This window comes from Microcebus murinus, chromosome 6, assembly GCF_040939455.1.
Source record: "Microcebus murinus isolate Inina chromosome 6, M.murinus_Inina_mat1.0, whole genome shotgun sequence".
In the NCBI taxonomy this organism is placed as follows: domain Eukaryota; kingdom Metazoa; phylum Chordata; class Mammalia; order Primates; family Cheirogaleidae; genus Microcebus; species Microcebus murinus.
The window spans coordinates 111,914,013-111,931,685 of record NC_134109.1 but is presented as its reverse complement, the minus strand read 5'-3'; the positions used below and the strand labels follow the sequence as shown (position 1 = coordinate 111,931,685).

The 17,673-nt window shown below is 35.8% G+C and overlaps 1 protein-coding gene across 12 annotated transcripts in view; it reads right to left on the bottom strand.

Moving 5' to 3' along the window:
* NRG4 (neuregulin 4) overlaps positions 1 to 17,673 on the bottom strand; it is a 144,223-nt gene that overhangs the window by 9,822 nt on the left and 116,728 nt on the right. For 11 of the 12 annotated variants that reach the window (XM_076004594.1, XM_076004596.1, XM_076004589.1 and 8 more), the window contains 3 exons: positions 9,250 to 9,399; positions 5,243 to 5,322; positions 4,868 to 5,021 (listed from right to left, as the gene is read on the bottom strand). In XM_076004594.1, the coding sequence (XP_075860709.1) occupies positions 5,005 to 5,021; positions 5,243 to 5,322; positions 9,250 to 9,399 (247 nt within the window). In that variant the 3' untranslated portion in view covers positions 4,868 to 5,004. Of the gene's footprint in view, positions 1 to 4,867; positions 5,022 to 5,242; positions 5,323 to 9,249; positions 9,400 to 17,673 lie in introns of those variants that run through there. The other variant, XR_012919813.1, reaches the window with a different exon arrangement.

Here is a 17,673-nt window from a genome sequence, read left to right as displayed (position 1 = left end):
AGCAGAAGGAAGGAAATAAAGTTAGAGCAGAGATAAAAGAAATTAATAGAAGAACTAGAGAAAATCAACGGAACCACAAGTTCTTTGAAAAGATCAAAAAGTTGAAAGCCCTATCCCTAGATGGACTAAGAAAAAAAAAGACTCAAATTGCTAAAGTAAGTGAAAATGGGGAGAACACTGATTCTACAAGAATGAAAAGGGTTATAACAGTACTATAAACTATTATACACCAACAAATTGTACAACTTAGATGAAATGAACAAATTCCTAGAAAGACAAAACCTATCACTGCTGAACCACAAAGAAACAGAAAAATCTGAATAGACCTATAACTAGTAAGGAGATTAAATTAGTAAGCAAAATTCTCCTGAAAAAGAAAAGCTTTGGAACTGATGGCTTCACTTGTGAGTTCTACCATGCAATTAAAGAAGAAATAAGACCAATCTTTCTCAAACTTTTCCCGAAAATTGAAGAGGAGGAACAATTGCTAACTCATTCTAAGAGGCCAGCACCAATATTTCTCATGAACATGGACTCAACAATCCTCACAAAATACTAGCAAATTGAATCCAGCAGCATATTAAAAGGATTTACCATGACCAAGTGGAATTAATTTCTAGACTACAAGGACTGTTCAACATACAAAAACCAATCAATACACCACATTAGGAGAATAAAGGGGAAAGATCACACGATCATCTCAATCGATACAGAAAAAGCATTTGACAGAATTCAACATCCTCTTGTGATTAAAAACAACAAATGAATAGAAGGAAACTGTCAACACAGTAAAAGCCACACATGAAACCCCGCAGTGGACGCCACACGCAACGGCGAACGCCTGGAAGCCTGTCCTCTAAGGCCAAGGCACGGATGCCCGGTCTCACCACTCCTGCTCAACACGGCACTGGAAGTTCTAGCCTGAGCAACTGGGAAAGGAAAGCAAACAAAAGGCATCCAAGTTGGAAAGTATGAGGTCAAAGTATCTCCATTCACAGATGATATGATCTTATATGTAGAAAGCATTAAAGATTCCACACAAAAAAAGAGTTAATATAATATATGAGTTTGACAAGTAACAGGATATAAAATCAGCACACAAAAATCAGTTGCATTCTATACATTAACAATGAATAGTCTGAAAGGAAAATTATAAGAACAGTTTCATTTACAGCAGCATCAAAAAGAATAAAATATCTAGGAATTAACAAAAGGAGGTGAATGACTTGTGCAATGAAAACTATAAAACATTGCTGAAAGAAATTAAAGACGACATAACTAAATGGAAACACATTCTGTGTTCATGGACTGGAAGACTGAATATTGTTAAGATGGCAATACTACCCAAGGGGATTTACAAATTCAACGCAACCCTATCAAAATCCCAATGACTTTTTTTTTTTTTGGCATAAATAGACAAACTCATCCTAAAGTTTATATGGAATCTAAAGGGACCCCAGATAGTCAAATTGATATTAAAAAAGAATTAAAAAGCTGAAGGACCCATACTTGATTTCAAAACTTACTACAAAACTATAGTAATAAAAAAATGTGACTCTGTCATAAAGTTAGACATACAGACCAATGGACTACAATAGAGAGCCTAGAAATAAACCTTCATATGTAGTTAAATGGTTTTCAGAAAGATGCCAAGACCATTCGATGGGGAAAAGACAGGTTTTCAACAAATGGTGGTGGGAATACTGGGTACCACATGTTAAAGGATGAAGTTGGAACCTTACCCAAGCATGCAAAAATTAACTCAAAATGGATCAACGACCTAAATGTAAAAGCAAAAATTATAGAACTCTTAGAAGAAAATGGGAAAGCTTCAGGATGTTGGATGTGGCAATGCATTCTTGGATTTGAAACCAAATTCATAGGCAAAAGGAAAAAAGAGACAAACTAGACTTCATCAAAATTTTAAAATCTTGTGCATTAAAGGACACTATCCATAGAGTAAAAAGGCACTCCATAGAATGGGAGAAAATATTTGCAATTCATATATATGATAAGGATTTAATATCCAGAATACATACAAAACACCTAAAACACAATAACCAAAAAACCTGATTAAAAAGTGGCCAAGGACTTGAATAGACAGGTCCCTAAAGAAGATACACAGATGGACAGTGAGCACATGAAAGGGCGATGAAAAGATGCTCCATAAACAACGGGTTCCCTTAAACAGTAGGGAAATGCACACCAAAACCACAATGAGATTCCACTTCATACCTATTAGGATGGCTATAATTTTTTTTTTTTTTTTTTGAGACAGAGTCTCGCTTTGTTGCCCAGGCTAGAATGAGTGCCATGGCATCAGCCTAGCTCACAGCAACCTCAAACTCCTGGGCTCAAGCGATCCTTCTGCCTCAGCCTCCCAAGTGGCTGGGACTACAGGCATGCACCACCATGCCCGGCTAATTTTTTCTATATATATTATTTGGCCAATTAATTTCTTTCTATTTATAGTAGAGACGGGGTCTCACTCTTGCTCAGGCTGGTTTCGAACTCCTGACCTCGAGCAATCCGCCCGCCTCGGCCTCCCAGAGAGCTAGGATTACAGGCGTGAGCCACCGCGCCCGGCCTATAATTTTTTTTTAAAAAAGGCAAAAACAGAAAATAAGTGTTGGCAAGGAAGTAAAGAAACTAAAACTCATGTTCATTGCTGGTGGAAATATAAAGTGGTGCAGATACTGTAGAAAATGGTATGGCAGTTTTCAAATTAAGTATAGAATTACTATTTGATCAGCAATTCCAGTTCTGGATATATACACAAAATAACTGAAAATAGGGGCTTGAGGGTAGATTTGTACACCAGTGTTCATAGCAGGATTATTCACAGTAGTTGAAAGTTGGAAACAACCCAAATATCCATCAACAGATGAATGGATAGACAAAATGTGGTATATCTATAACAAGGGACTACTACTCAGCCATAAAAAGGAATGACATTCTGATACATGCTACATCATGGATGAACCTTTAAGACATTTATTTTAAGTGAAATAAATCACAAAAGGACAAATACTGTGTGATTCCATTTATATGAAGTATCTAGAAAAGTGAAATTTATACAAAGTAAGACAATGGTTACTTTCTGTCAGGGGTTGGGGGCAGGAGTGAATGGGGATTTATGGTTTAAGGGGTACAGAGATATAGTGTGGGGCCATAGAAAAGTTCTGGAGATGCCTCGTGGGGATGGCTGCCACACGGTGTAAATGTACTTAATGCCACTAAACCATATACTTCAAAATGGTTAAAATGTAAATCCTACATATATTTTACCACAATAAAATTTTTAGACCACTAAAAAGAAAAATATATGGCCTAGCTATTTTTTAAAAAGAGCCATCAAGCCACAAGACAGAAGAATCTCAAATGTGTATCACTAAGTGAAAGAAGCCAGTCTGAAAGGCTACGTACTATATGATTCTAAATATAAGACATTCTGGAAAAAGCAAAGTTAGGGAGACAGTAAAGACATTAGTGCTTGCCAGAAGTTCAGTGGGAGACAGGGAGTAGTAAATACTAGGATTACAGGAGATGTCAAAACACATAAAACTACAAGAAAAAGAGGAACTTAATGTAAATTACAGACTTTAACAAATAAGAACGTGTCAGTATTGGTTCATTAATTAAATATATTGCACTAGTGTAAGATGTTTAATAGAGGAACTGGATGGGGGAGGGGAACATGGAAACTCACTACTATCTGCTCAGTTTCCCCATAAATCTAAAACTTTTTGAAGAATAAAGTATTAATTAAAATTAATATTAATTTCAAATAAATAAAAAGTAAAAATAATTATTTAAAATTAATTAAAAATAATTTTCATTTTATGTACTCTAGCTCAGTGTCTCATGCTCATATGTATTTGTTGCTTAAGTGAATGATGAGTGAATGAATGAATCTCTGACACCAGTGACAGATTCAATCCACAACGTCCACATTGGACCAGGCTGTGCAGAAAAGCCAGTTTGCGTGCCAGTCTTGAGGAAGACATGGGTCAGAGATGAGCTGTTAGATTCAGCCAGTGCTTGCTCTGCTACCTGAACCATTTACCAGCCCCAGACCTTTCTACTCTTCCACACTGCTCCAAGACTTTATTTCCATACCTCCTTAAAGTCACTATTGCTATTTTTCTTTTTCTTCTTCTTTTTTACACATAACTTAGGTGGAAAACAAATGGAGAAATTAAATTGTTCTGACCTAATCAATTCTTAATTTGCACCTGAAAAGATTAAAACTTCCCATTCTAGAAAATCATGCACTAGAAATTATAGGCCTTATGGATAAAATAGGCTTGGAACCTGTGTAGTAACCTGTGTAGTAACGGCAAAAAATCCAAATTTCCACTGGCATTTGCACTGAGAATTAGTCTATCTTTTGCAGTCTTAAACTTTCAAATTTATGTTTTTTCCTGTGAGATATAGATCCTTGAAATCAATTCCTTCTAATAGAAACCATTTTTGTCAATATTAAAAATATGATATAGAGGTATCCTTCCTCATCAATCAGTGCTTTTTTCTATTTGCCAAATGAAATGTCTTGAGAGCTTTTCCTCTGTGCTTGCAGCTTCTCAGACGCCCTAGCACAGTAAACAGTGAGGTGGTTATGGGTCTACTAAACTGGCCACTCCTTGCACTGGAAGGATTTTTATCTTTTCATAAGATCTTCATATTCCTTCTCTCTAGCTGTAAGAACATTTGTCCCTGATGGCTTCAATACATTAGCTTATTGGGAAAAATAATTTTGAACCAATGTGACTTCCACATTATACTGATATCATCCCCCTATTCACCAATCGCAAGTGAGCTGATGGGCATCACAGAAGCACACAACCTGGCAGCAGAGCAGACCGTGTTTTGTGATATGACAACTTACACAAGTGTTTTATTTAGGAAATGAAGGGTTAAATTTTTAATTTCTTTCACCTTATGTTGTTTCATTTTCTGCCTTTGTAAAATAAAAGCAGTGATTCCATTCACTTTGACATTTCTTCAGTGTTCTCCATGACCTATGGAAAATAATTAAGAACTGAGATGTTTTCCCCATTGTGATTTTTAAAATACGCACACCTACTTACACATCTCTCTTATCTTATTCACATATTCAAATCTGCTTCTTCTGTTTGTGATATAAAGAGTTGTGGATAGATCCAAATCTAAATCTTTACATGTTACAACAACAATCTCATCTAGGGCTTTGAGATAAGCATTTCATTGTGAATTTACTCACTGTGGTAGGCACTGGTATGGCTTGTCTCTACCAGGTTGATATCATACTGGACGGAACTGGCTCTCTGAAGGTGGCCCTTCCTGACAACACATAAGAGAAACACAAAAATAGAAAAATGGGTAATAGGAAAGTATGTCAGAAGACCTAGAAAGGAAGTTTAAACTTTAATATTTAGAGGTTCATTTTCTTTCCACAATTATCTGAAATTGTCAGGGATGCTTTAAAACTGTATCCCATTATCTAACAAATGCATCAGTGCAGGTGGGTCATCTGTGGGGACTTCAGATGCTGATGATGCCACCTAGTCTTTCTCCTTTAAGACAGCAAAGCTGTTATATCTTAGTGTGATTTTTTTGTGTGCTTTATTTATTTAAGATCCCCTTACATGTTAAGTACTCTTTCGGAAGAATTTAATTTCCATTTTTAGTTGGACCCTTATGTGACATGGAGGGTCTTTAGTCAACTATTCTATTAATGGCATTTTAAAACATCATTTTGGACATTTTTAAGGTTTCAGTCCTTCAGTTTTTTGGGTCATCTGATCAATTAATACAGGTTATAATTTATGTGATCATGACATATTTTTAAAAAACTAAAGATTTTAGAATGTACAATTACTCCTGAAACTACTGATTCTACCCCAGATTTTAGCATTAGTGGGGTACCATTCTGGACCTTATTCAAAGATGGCATTAGTAATTAATGTTCAAAAGGCCCTCAGTTTAAAGCAATTTCAACCATGAATGGACCAAAAACTATTACAATAAACAGTTTCATTCTTGAAAGCACCACATTTCCAAGAGACAAATACATTTCACATGGTTCGTACATAACAGCCTACATTTTACATCTAGATTCTATAAGCAATAGCCACTCATGTTATTTTTCAAATTAATTCCACTCTTGACACTATGACATACCTCTGCTCATATATCTGCTTTGGTTGTTCTTAAAAGAATGAAAAATGTATGATTTCAAACACATTGCAACCCTATCTGAACATTATTCAAGGATGTATTTTTATAAGCATGTTAAGGATGCTATTTTCTCATTGATTAAATTTACATACATTTTCCAAACATCTTAAAATTAAAATGTTAAAGCATACATACAAAAAGAGTGGATAAAATATGTGCAGTTTAAAAATCAGCAATAAACACCTATGCACCCAGCACAGGATTAGAAATAAGCCATTAACATTTCCCAGAAATGTGCCTTCTCTAATTGCTTCCCTCTCCTCCCCACCAGAGGTAACTGCTATCCTGCATTTTGTGCCAATCAGTGTCTTTCTTTTCTTTATACTTTCTACCACTTATATGTGATCCTAAACAATACATTATTTAGTTTTGCCTAGTTTTAGACTTTCTATGAATCAAATTGTGCTATTATGTTTTCTTCTGTGACTTGCTTCTTTCACTCAAAATTATGGTTCTAAGATTCATCCAGGTTGGTGTATGTAGCTGTAGTTCATTTCTGCTCTTATATATTATTCTTTGGTATGAACATGCCATAATTTGTTCATCTGTTTTACTGTGTAATAGGTACTTGGGTAATTTCTAATTTTTTTGCTGTTCTGATCAGTTCTGCTATAAATTCCTGGTACACATTTGTGAGAGTTTCTATAAGGTTTATACCCAGAAGTGAAATTACTGGTGTGTAGAGCATGTACTTGTTCAACTTCATAAGGTATTTGCAAACTGATTCAAAAGTGGTCAAAACTGTTTCAGATTCTAAAGTCTCATAATATTTTACATTGTCTGGTTGTTTTTTTAAAAAGTTTTTCCCAATCTCATGAATGAGATAATGGTATCTGATAGTAGGTTTAATTTGCATTTCTTTGACTAATAAGGTTGAGTGTCTTTTCATGTATACATTTGCTGGAGCTTTCATCTCCTATAAATTATTTTTCCCATATATGTCTATCTTCTTCTTAATGATGTGGAGTTGATATATTCAAGACATATATATCCATAAGTCTATTTTCATGTATTGCAAACATCTACCTCCAGTTTGTAGCTTGGCTTTTTTCTTTATTTAACGGTATTTTTTGATAACTAAAAGTTTTCAATTTTAATACAAATTTACCAGCCATTTCTTTTGTGATCTGTGCCTCTCGATTCCTGTTTCAAAAATCTATGCCTGTCCCCAAGAGCACAAAGACATTCTTTAAATGTTTTTCTGCGGGCTTTCATATATAGGTCTACCTGAACTGGATTTTTGAGTTTTGAAGCAAAGATCCAATTTTACTTTCTTTTATATGGATATACATTAATGCCAACACCATCTACTGAAAAGCCCATTATTCCCCACTGCTCTGCAGCACCGTCTCTGCTGTGTGCCAGCCATGCACATTTGCTGCTTGCTGTAGGCTTTTCGTCTGCACACTTTTTTTTTTCTTCCTGGTTTGGTAAGTATCTTTATTGAGAGAGTTAAAGGATTTTTCTCCTTTAATCTATAAATAAAATGAAATATATTAGTTAATATTTTAGTGTTACAATAACTTTGCATTCCTGGAATAAATCTAAGATCATCACAGAGTTTTACTCGTGAGTTCCAAATATCAATTTGTTTTTTTAATACATTGCTGGATTTGGTTGGCTAATCTTTAATCTTTTACATATAGGTTAATGAATAAGATTGGCCCATAATTTTCTTTTTCTTTACATAATGGTTCATTTTATTTACTAACTTGGCTGGGCCACAGTGCCCAGATATTTGGCCAAACATTATTATTGATGTTTCTGTGAAGGTATTTTTTGGATGAGATTAACATTTAATTCTCTGGACTTTGAGTAAAGCAGATTGCCTTCCACAATATGGGTGAGCCTCATCCAATCAGTTGAAGGCTTTAATAGATAAAGACTGACCTTCCTTAAGTAAAAAAGGAATTCTGCCAGCAGACTGCCCTTGGACTTGAACTGTAACGGCAGCTCTTCCCTGATCTGCAGCCTGCTGGCCCACCCTGCAGATTTTGGACTTGCCAGCCTCCTTGACAGCTTTGGAATTGCTTGAACCAATTCCTCAAAATAAATACCTCTTCTCTCTCCTTCTCCCTCTCTCTCTCTCCACACACACACATACACACACCCTATTGGTTCTGTTTCTTTGGAGAACACTGACATAAACACTAAAACATACTGTCTGTTATGAACAGAATTGTGTTCCCCTGAAATTCTTATGTTGAAACCCTAACCTCCAATGTGCATACAGTTGAAGAAGATAGACCTCCCTCTTAGGGAAGGTAATTAAGGTAAAATGTGGTCTCAGGGTGAGGCCCTAACATGACAGGACTGGTGTCCTCATAAGAAGAGGAAGAGACACCAGAGATCCTTCTTTCTCCACACATTCACTTATTAAATATTTTCACAAATTTTTTTAAAACACTGAAGAACAAAACTAATGAACGAAAGTAATCTTAATTGTACACTGTTGCTTCATGTGAGTCATTTTTTCTTTTCTGAGTTACCAGTCTCCCCAAATTAATTGCCTACTTATTTGTCTCTCTCTCCAAATTGATTTAAATCTCTGTGAAGTTAGGGAACACGTCTGTCTTGTTCATTATTGAATTTTTTAGCACAATGCCTAACACATGGTAGGCACTAAATAGTTGACCCTAGATAATAACCATATGTCTTAAACTTAACATTTACAGTATTGCATACCTGTTTTTTCCTTTATATTCAAAATTTACTTTAAAATACACCTAGCCCCCAAATTTAGGTGTTTTTGGCATGATTACTGTAGTGAGTATGGGTCTATATTAGTACTTTAGAGAAGTCAAAGTAAATAATGATGACAGTAACAAAAACCAAATTAAGATTGTTTATTAAGATCCTTTCAAAAATGACATTAATTTAATAACAAAAACTATATTTGAGAGATAACTCTAAACATAAAATAGTATCTGAAAAAAATATCTAGAACTAAAGAGCATATTGATTATTTAGTGAAACAACTACTTTATGTACTACCTTTTTCTTTTCAAAGGATGTTTCTATTATGGTTACCTGCAAAGGAAGTAGAGGGCTCCAATGATAAGTGTTATTAGAAGGACAACCATCACCACGAAAGCTGCAAACAGGTTGCTTTTAGTTTGGATGCTGGAGCTTGGGAGAAAAACCTCTTCACAACGAGCTCCTGTATAATTTTCGATGCACCTACAGAATAAAATTTTAGATAAAGAATTGCATTCTATGTTCTATTAGCTAATTTAGAAAGAAAAAGGTTTCCAGCTGTTATGAAGAAAAAAGACTAATTTAATAATTATAATGTGAACATGGAATAGATATGCTTTCCTATAATGCTAACACAGCTATAGTTACAATAAAACAAATTCAGTGTAATCTTCGCTATCTTCTTTTTCTACTTTTCTAATTGCTTAGAAACTCCAGAGAAATTACAGAGTATTCAATCTTATCTTCCAGATTTTCAGTGATCTAATTGTCCATACTGAACTCAAATTCATTTACAATTTATTTTTTGTTGTATTTGGTATACATGGGGATCTAAATGCTTTTTTTCTCAAAAGGCTAGCTGGTTATTCCAACCCCATTTATTAAATAATCATTCCCTACCCACTTTTAACCATGACTCCTTTAAAATATGTCAAATTTATGTAAGTAAACAGCATTTCTTTCTGTTTTTCAATGATCTACACATCTAATCTTGGGCCTTTACCACACTGCTTCAATTTTGTTACTTTATGTTTTACTATTTGGTAGTTCTACTCTCTACCTTATTACATTTTTTAAGAATTTTTTAAATATTTTCATTTTCCAACCAAATATTTTAAAGCCAATTATGTTTAGCTCTCTAAAATTGTATGAAATTTGAAGGACCTTCTCCATCTACCTTGAATCAGCTGCTATCCTCCCACAGCTCTTTATGATTAGCAAGACTGGGCAGGCCGAGACCATCATCACCCACTACCTGCTCTTGCTGGGCCTCCATCGAGCTTTGTATCTTGTCAACTGGATCTGGCACTTCTACCTTGAGGGCTTCTTTGACCTCATTGCTGTGGTGGCTGGCGTAGTCCAGACCATTCTATACTGTGGCTTCTTCTACTTGTGCATTACAAAAGTACCCAAGGGAAAGAGGCTCACTTTGCCAGCGTAAGTGCCAAAGACCATCGCCAGCATCTGTCCTTCAGGCTGCTCGGACAGAATTCTCACCACAGCAAAGGCACAAGATGCTTGATATGGAAAATCAGAAACTTAACTCTTTTGTTGCAGATAGTCATCAGTGGCTCTGTAAGAACACAGAGGAAAAGAACCAGAAGGTTTCTGTTTAATGCATCTTGCCTTATCTTTTTTTATCTTTGTACTATGTACAAAGATTGTTTTGCACAAAGAAACTTAATGCTGTATTAATAAATTCAGTGTGTAGCTTCAATTGGAATAGTTCTAAAAGTGAAGATTTTGTGAGAAATAAGTGAAAACTTTTTTTTATTTTAAAAAGTCTTTGACATTGTTGAGTCTTTGTGTCTGCAATGAAATTTATACTCCTTGACAGTTGGTAGATTATATATTCTTCCATCTATCAAACTTGGATTCCGCTATATTTATTTTTTGCCAAAAGATGAGTTATATTTGTTTGAAATCTGAGGCACTATGTTCAATTCGCTATAACTGTTCAAATTTACTCCTACCTGACATGGAATTCCTTCCTTGGATATCAAACACTACATTAAAGGTTGGTACGGATGACTTGCAAGCCTTATGGTTTTCATTACCAAAATTTTAAGATTCTGAATGTAGATGGAGTCTCATTTAAGAGTCTCCAAAGGTGGCTGCCCTCCTTCCCTGGTGAGACGTGTCAGTTGAGACTGTCTCGAGAGTGCTGAAGACTCAGTGGGCAGGGTGCTAGCCACTTGCCATCTTAGCCTGGGGCAGGAGGGACATTAATGATATATTTTGGATACAGGACTCTACTCCTCTGAGGACGTGAACACAAGTAGTTACCTATCACTTTAATTTACAGTTCCCAAAAGATTACTACAACCATGTCCATGCTCAGATTCAAATGGTTTTTCATTTTTGGGTAGTAAAATGATTTATAATGTTTTTTAACTGGCAGCACCAATTACCATTCCTTATATTCTTTGTGTGTATGTGTGTGTGTGTATGTGTGTATGTGTTTTTCACTGAGCTCTTGCATGACTTATCTTGCATTACCATCCTAAACAAACATTAAACACAGAATAAACTGTCTTTTTTTATGAATTAGGCTTTTGGAACATTCTATGTTGGGATGATCTTTTGTTTGTTTTTCAATTGGCAACAAAAGCTCTATAGGGCTACAAACATTTAAAGTCCACTTACTCTATAAAGCTTTCTGTATTTTGTGAAATTATTAGAATTTTTTTCCTCCTGATTTGCCATTATATTGATTTGCTACATTTTTTGATTTATGCAAAAGTCTGACTTTGTTTTTATGTGATGCACTATAAATATTAAAGTGTTGAATACTAACAGTGCTTACTACAAGAAGGATGTAGTATTTTTGCTTTCTGCAATAAAACATCTTCTGGAGGAAGGAAAAAAAAAACTATATGGCAAAGACCATAGTCTTTGGTATTGCCAAACAGTTCCTTTTTTCCCTGTTAGTATGGCCAAAGGATTATAAAACATAGGGATTGATACAAATGAACAAGAATGATACTGTTTGGCACCAGATAAATTTAATTATTTTGTTGTTGCATTTAAAATAAAGAATATTTTAATATAAACTAATTTTTATAAAGCAACCCAAGAAGTTACGGAGTAAACTTGGAGAAAATGACACTTAGCAATAATTCTGTATAAAAAAGTGTGTGTGTGTGTGTTAAGCTATTTTACCAAAAAATAGAAAAGTTGATTCCACTAAATTCTCCTCACTTCTTTCCAGCTTAGGTGGGTATTTACAAATTTTATCTCTGTTTCTCTCACTGTAGATGAATAAGGATATAGGCTTAGACACTTACACGTGAACTAATCACTAGCTTTGTTGCTAATTAGTGATAGACTTATAAAGCATTGTAAAATAAATGAGGAAAGAACAATGAGATATACCACAAGGGATGCATTTTGTTGAATGAGAATAGGGTGCTTTGTGCACTTCAACCTCTGCTTACTGTGAGGCAGTGGTGTGACTGGCGATAGCTTCACAGCAAGCTTGGGCTGTCAGCTCAAGCAAAGCACCAGTCCAGATTCTCTGAAACTACACAACGATGAGGTTGGGGATACATAGAAAAGAAAGGTAAGGATAGAATATGAGTGGCAAATTGAAATGCAAGCAAAAATATTTTGGGAAAATCACAATACCTAAAGTCAAAATATAAATTTCTGATAGTGTAAGTCACTTAAATAAACTAAGGAAAAAACAGATTAAATGAAAATAATTTGTTGCTCTCCCTTATAGCTTCACCTGCTGTTTCTCCAAAGGAGAATAAACACACCTCCCTCCGGAAAGTCAAATCAGAGACCACCATCACAACCAATCCAGATACCATAATAGAGAGGAATAAACACACCTCCACCCAGAAAGTCAATTCAGAGGTAACCATCAAAACCAACCCACACACCATCATAAAGGGAATAAACACACCTCCACCCAGAAATCAACTCAGAGACCACCATCACAACCAATCCACACACCATCATAAAGGGAATAAACACAACTCCACCCAGAAATCAACTCAGAGACCACCATCACAACCAATCCACACACCATCATAAAGGGAATAAATACACCTCCACCCAGAAATCAACTCAGAGACCACCATCACAACCAACCCACACACAATAATAAGGGGGAATAAACACACCTCCCACCAGAAAGTCAACTCAGAGACCACCATCACAATCAACCACACACAATCATAAAGGGTAATAAACACACCTCCCCCCAGATAGTCAACTCAGAGACCACCATCACAACCAATCCAGACACCATCATAAAGGGAATAAACACACCTTGCTCCAGAAAGTCAACTCAAAGACCACCATAACAATCAACCGACACACCAGCATAAAGGGGAATAAACACACCTCCCCCCAGAAGTCTACTCAGACACCACCATCACAACCAATCCACACAGCATCATAAAGAGGAATAAACATACCTCCCTGCAGAAAATCAACTCAGAGACCACCATAGCAACCAACCCACACACCATCATAAAGGGAATAAACACACCTCCCCCCAGAAAGTCAACTCAGAGACCAGCGTGACAACCAACCCACACACCATCATAAAGGGGAATAAACACAGCACAGATATCAACTCACAGGCCACCATCACAACCAACCCACACATCATCATAAAGGGGAATAAACACACCTCCCCCGAGAAAGTCAAATCAGAGACCAAGATAACAACCAACCCACATACCATCATAAAGGGGAATAAACACACCTCCTCCCAGAAAGTCAACTCAGACACCACCATCACAACCAATCCACACACCATCATAAAGGGGAATAAACATACCTCCCCCAAAAAATCAACTCAGAGACCACCATCACAATCAATCCACACACCATCATAAAGGGGATTAACACAACTGCCCCCAGAAAATCAACTCAGAGACCACCATCACAACCAATCCACACACGATCACAAAGGGAAATAAACATACTTCCCTGCAGAAAGTCAATTCAGAGACCACCATCACAACCAATCCAGACACCATTATAGAGGGGAATAAACACACCTCCACCCAGAAAGTCAATTCAGAGACAACCATCAAAACCAACCCACACACCATCATAAAGGGGAATAAACATATCTCACCCCAGAAATCAACTCAAAGATCACCATCACAACCAACCCACAGATGGCCATAAGGGGGAATAAACACATCTCCCACCAGAAAGTCAACTCAGAGACCACCATCACAACCAATCCAGACACCATCATAAAGGGGAATAAACACACCTCCCCCCAGAAAGTCAAAACAGAGACCATCACAATCAACCCACACACCATCATAAAGGGGTATAAAGACCCCTCCCCCCAGAAAGTCAACTAAAAGACCACCATTACCACCAACCCACATGCCGTCATAAAGGGGAATAAACACACTTCCCCCCAGATCAACTCAGAGACCACCATCACAACCAATCCACACACCATCATAAAGGGGAATATACATACCTCCCCCGAAAAATCAAATAACAGACCACCATGACAACCAACCCACACACCATCATAAAGGGGAATAAACACAGCACAGATATCAACTCAGAGACCACCATGACAACCAACCCACACACCATCATAAAGGGGAATAAACACACCTCCCCCCAGAAATCAACTCAGAGTTCACCATCACAACCAACCCACACATCATCATGAAGGGGAAATAAATACACCTCACCCCAGAAAGTCAACTCAGAGACCACCATCACAATCAATCCACACACCATCATAAAGAGATATAAACAGACCTCCCCCTAAAAGTCAACTCAGATACCAGCATAACCACCAAACCACACCCCATCAGAAAGGGAAGAAACACACCTCCCCCCAGAAATCAACTTAGAGACCACCATCACAACCAACCAACAACCATCATAAAGGGGAATAAACACACCTCCCACCAGAAAGTCAAATCAGAGACCACCATCAAAACCAATCCACACACCAGCATAAAGGGGAATAAACACACCTCCACCCTGAAAGTAAACTCAGAGACCACCATCAGAACCAATCCACACACTATCATAAAGGGGAATAAACACACCTCCCCCAGAAATCAACTCACAGACGAACATTACAACCAACCCACACCATCAATAAGGAAAAGGCCACACGGTGGAAAGAAAACAAAATGGTACTAAATTTAGTTTTCAAAAGTATCTTTAACAAAAATAAAATAAAAACTACCCTATAATTTCTCTATTTTTGTTTTTTAAATATAATTTAGTAATAATTTTCTGTGACTGTTAAAGGTTTTTAAAGAAAAGTTTTAGCCAAGGAAAATTCTTACCATAGTTTTAGAATAAGTTTCAAGTTTTGAAATAACGTTAAAAATGGGGTTTAGTTTTCATTCTAGAAAAAATAAGTAGACCCTATCCTGAAATGAGACATTGTAATTCTTTATGATAGGGACAGTTTCTTCTAAAAAGGATACAAGCTCATTAGTCATATTTCTTAAGGCTGTTCAAGTTTAGGTAAGCTTGAATTTCAAAGAAAGAAAGACAAACTAGCTTGATACAACTAACCATAAATGTTTTACTTGGACAATAAACACTTTGAGTTAGAAGGAGTCAAGGGAATGGTGTAAATACAAGCTTAGTGATCAGATCAAGATCTAAGCTAATAGAAAAAGTCATACAGAGGAAACCAACACTAGGGAATTCTATTATCTTGTAGCTGGGATAAAGCGAATATGTGTTCTTGTGGGAAAGGAAAAACCTGATGATAACTTTAAGCAAAGTCAAGAAAAAACAATCTTATTGTTTAACTAGTCAAATCAGAATCTAGAGAAAGGCAAAGACAAATTTAAATATTATATTGTTATCTAAGAAATAGGATTGTTAACTTAAAAATGAATTTAAAATTTTTAAATATTTACCATACAAAAAAGTAAATACTGCCTACCAATGACTGTGTTCAAGGATTCCACTTTTAAAACTCTAGCTCATTTCTGAAAATGTTATTGACCTCAGTTATGACGCAGATACCAAATTTCAGGCAAATAGAATTAATCAACTCCTTTAAAGGCAAATAATGGTGAGTTAAGTAGATATATACAGGCAGCTGGTAGAACTAGTTGAAGCAAAACACAGAGAGGTTAAATGTTGCACCAGCATTTTCACAGAACTAAGTAGCTTTCAGTCTTTATATAAGTAATGCTCTTGGCAAATGATTTCTGGACCTCACTTCTGTATACACTGCCAAGTAGCAAACAGTTGTGCCACCTAATGAGGTGAATACCAAGTACTAAGGGGTCATGCACATTTGCCTGGAATTGAAGATTAATGCTGGAATAGGTACAAATGCTCCGCTAGGTGAGAAATTTCAAAACTAAGAATCCAAGTTATACATGCTGGTTTTCTGGCTAAATACTATCAACAATCTGACCCCAAATACAGAAGCTGTGTTTACTACATTGGACATGAAATAAATTCATTAGATTCTACAGCATTCAAGTAAAGTTATTACAACTTCAGCATGAATAAAGAACCAAGTTTGTAGTCACGTAAACAAACAGTGCCATTTAGCTTCAATAAAGAATATTGGACTGTGAGCTGAAACAAACTGGTTCTTGACCCCATTCTCATGCTTGCTGGCTGTGTTATCTTGGGCAAGTCACTAAAACTCTCTAAGACTCTGTAAAACGAAAATAACACCACTTGCTTTAACTATTTCATAGGGCTATTGTCAGAATCAATTAAGACAATGTATAAGGGTGCTCTGAACATTGAAACACACATTATACAAGTAAAATTGAAATGAAAGTAGTCAACTTACAAGGGCCATGTTTACATCTTAATGTTAGACTACAGTGAATAAAATTCCTAAGAAAAATTATAACTAAAAAGTCTAAGAGCATGGCGATCAATAAATGTGCTATTATTACTAAATATTTGTCAGAAATAAGAAATACAGTTTATAAGAGTTGATTAACCAAAGGGAGACTCACTGTCAATGCCACTTCACTTGAGCTGATCTATCCTGGAAAGAAAAAGTCTAATACTGGCAAACACCAAAGTTGACCTCCACGTGATACTCTGTGGCAATCAAAGTTCAATCTGAAACTCATGAAAAATAAAAAAATAAAATAAAACTATTAAAAGTGCTCAAGAAAACAAACTGACAGCATGGGCTTGGATCCCTTTAATAGTCTAGGGCCACATAACAACACACAAATGCAGCCCAAATCCTATGAAACTCCTACCAGATTTTTATAGGCCAAGAACTCAATTAGGGAAGACTGGCTCACAACCTTTGCCTCTTTTGTTAGCTAGTGCTATAAATGCAAGTTCATTAAGCATTTGTTAGATTCTTTATAGTGTCTAGGGATACTTAGATACTATATATTCAATTTTATAAAAATTTTATTATTTCATGTCATATTTATATAACATTAGCACCATTAAAAGCTATTTATTAGTTCTTCAAATGTATAATTTAAATATAATTAGTATAATTTAAGTCCAGTTAAGTAGTATCTTAGATTTTTTCAAAATTGACTGTTACTCAGATAATTCATATGCTGAAACAGACTACATATTATATTTAATGTAAATGACAAAACAGTCTGTATAGAGAATAATCCACATTTGTCATGAAGTCAGGTATTACTTATAGTTTCATTGTGAAGGGCTATAATATTTTAGGTTAAGTAAATCACTAGGAAAATTTGAAACATTTTATTTACTGACACTAGTGAATGAAGTGAATGAAGAAGCATGTTAAAAGATGAGAGTGAGCAACAACAGTGT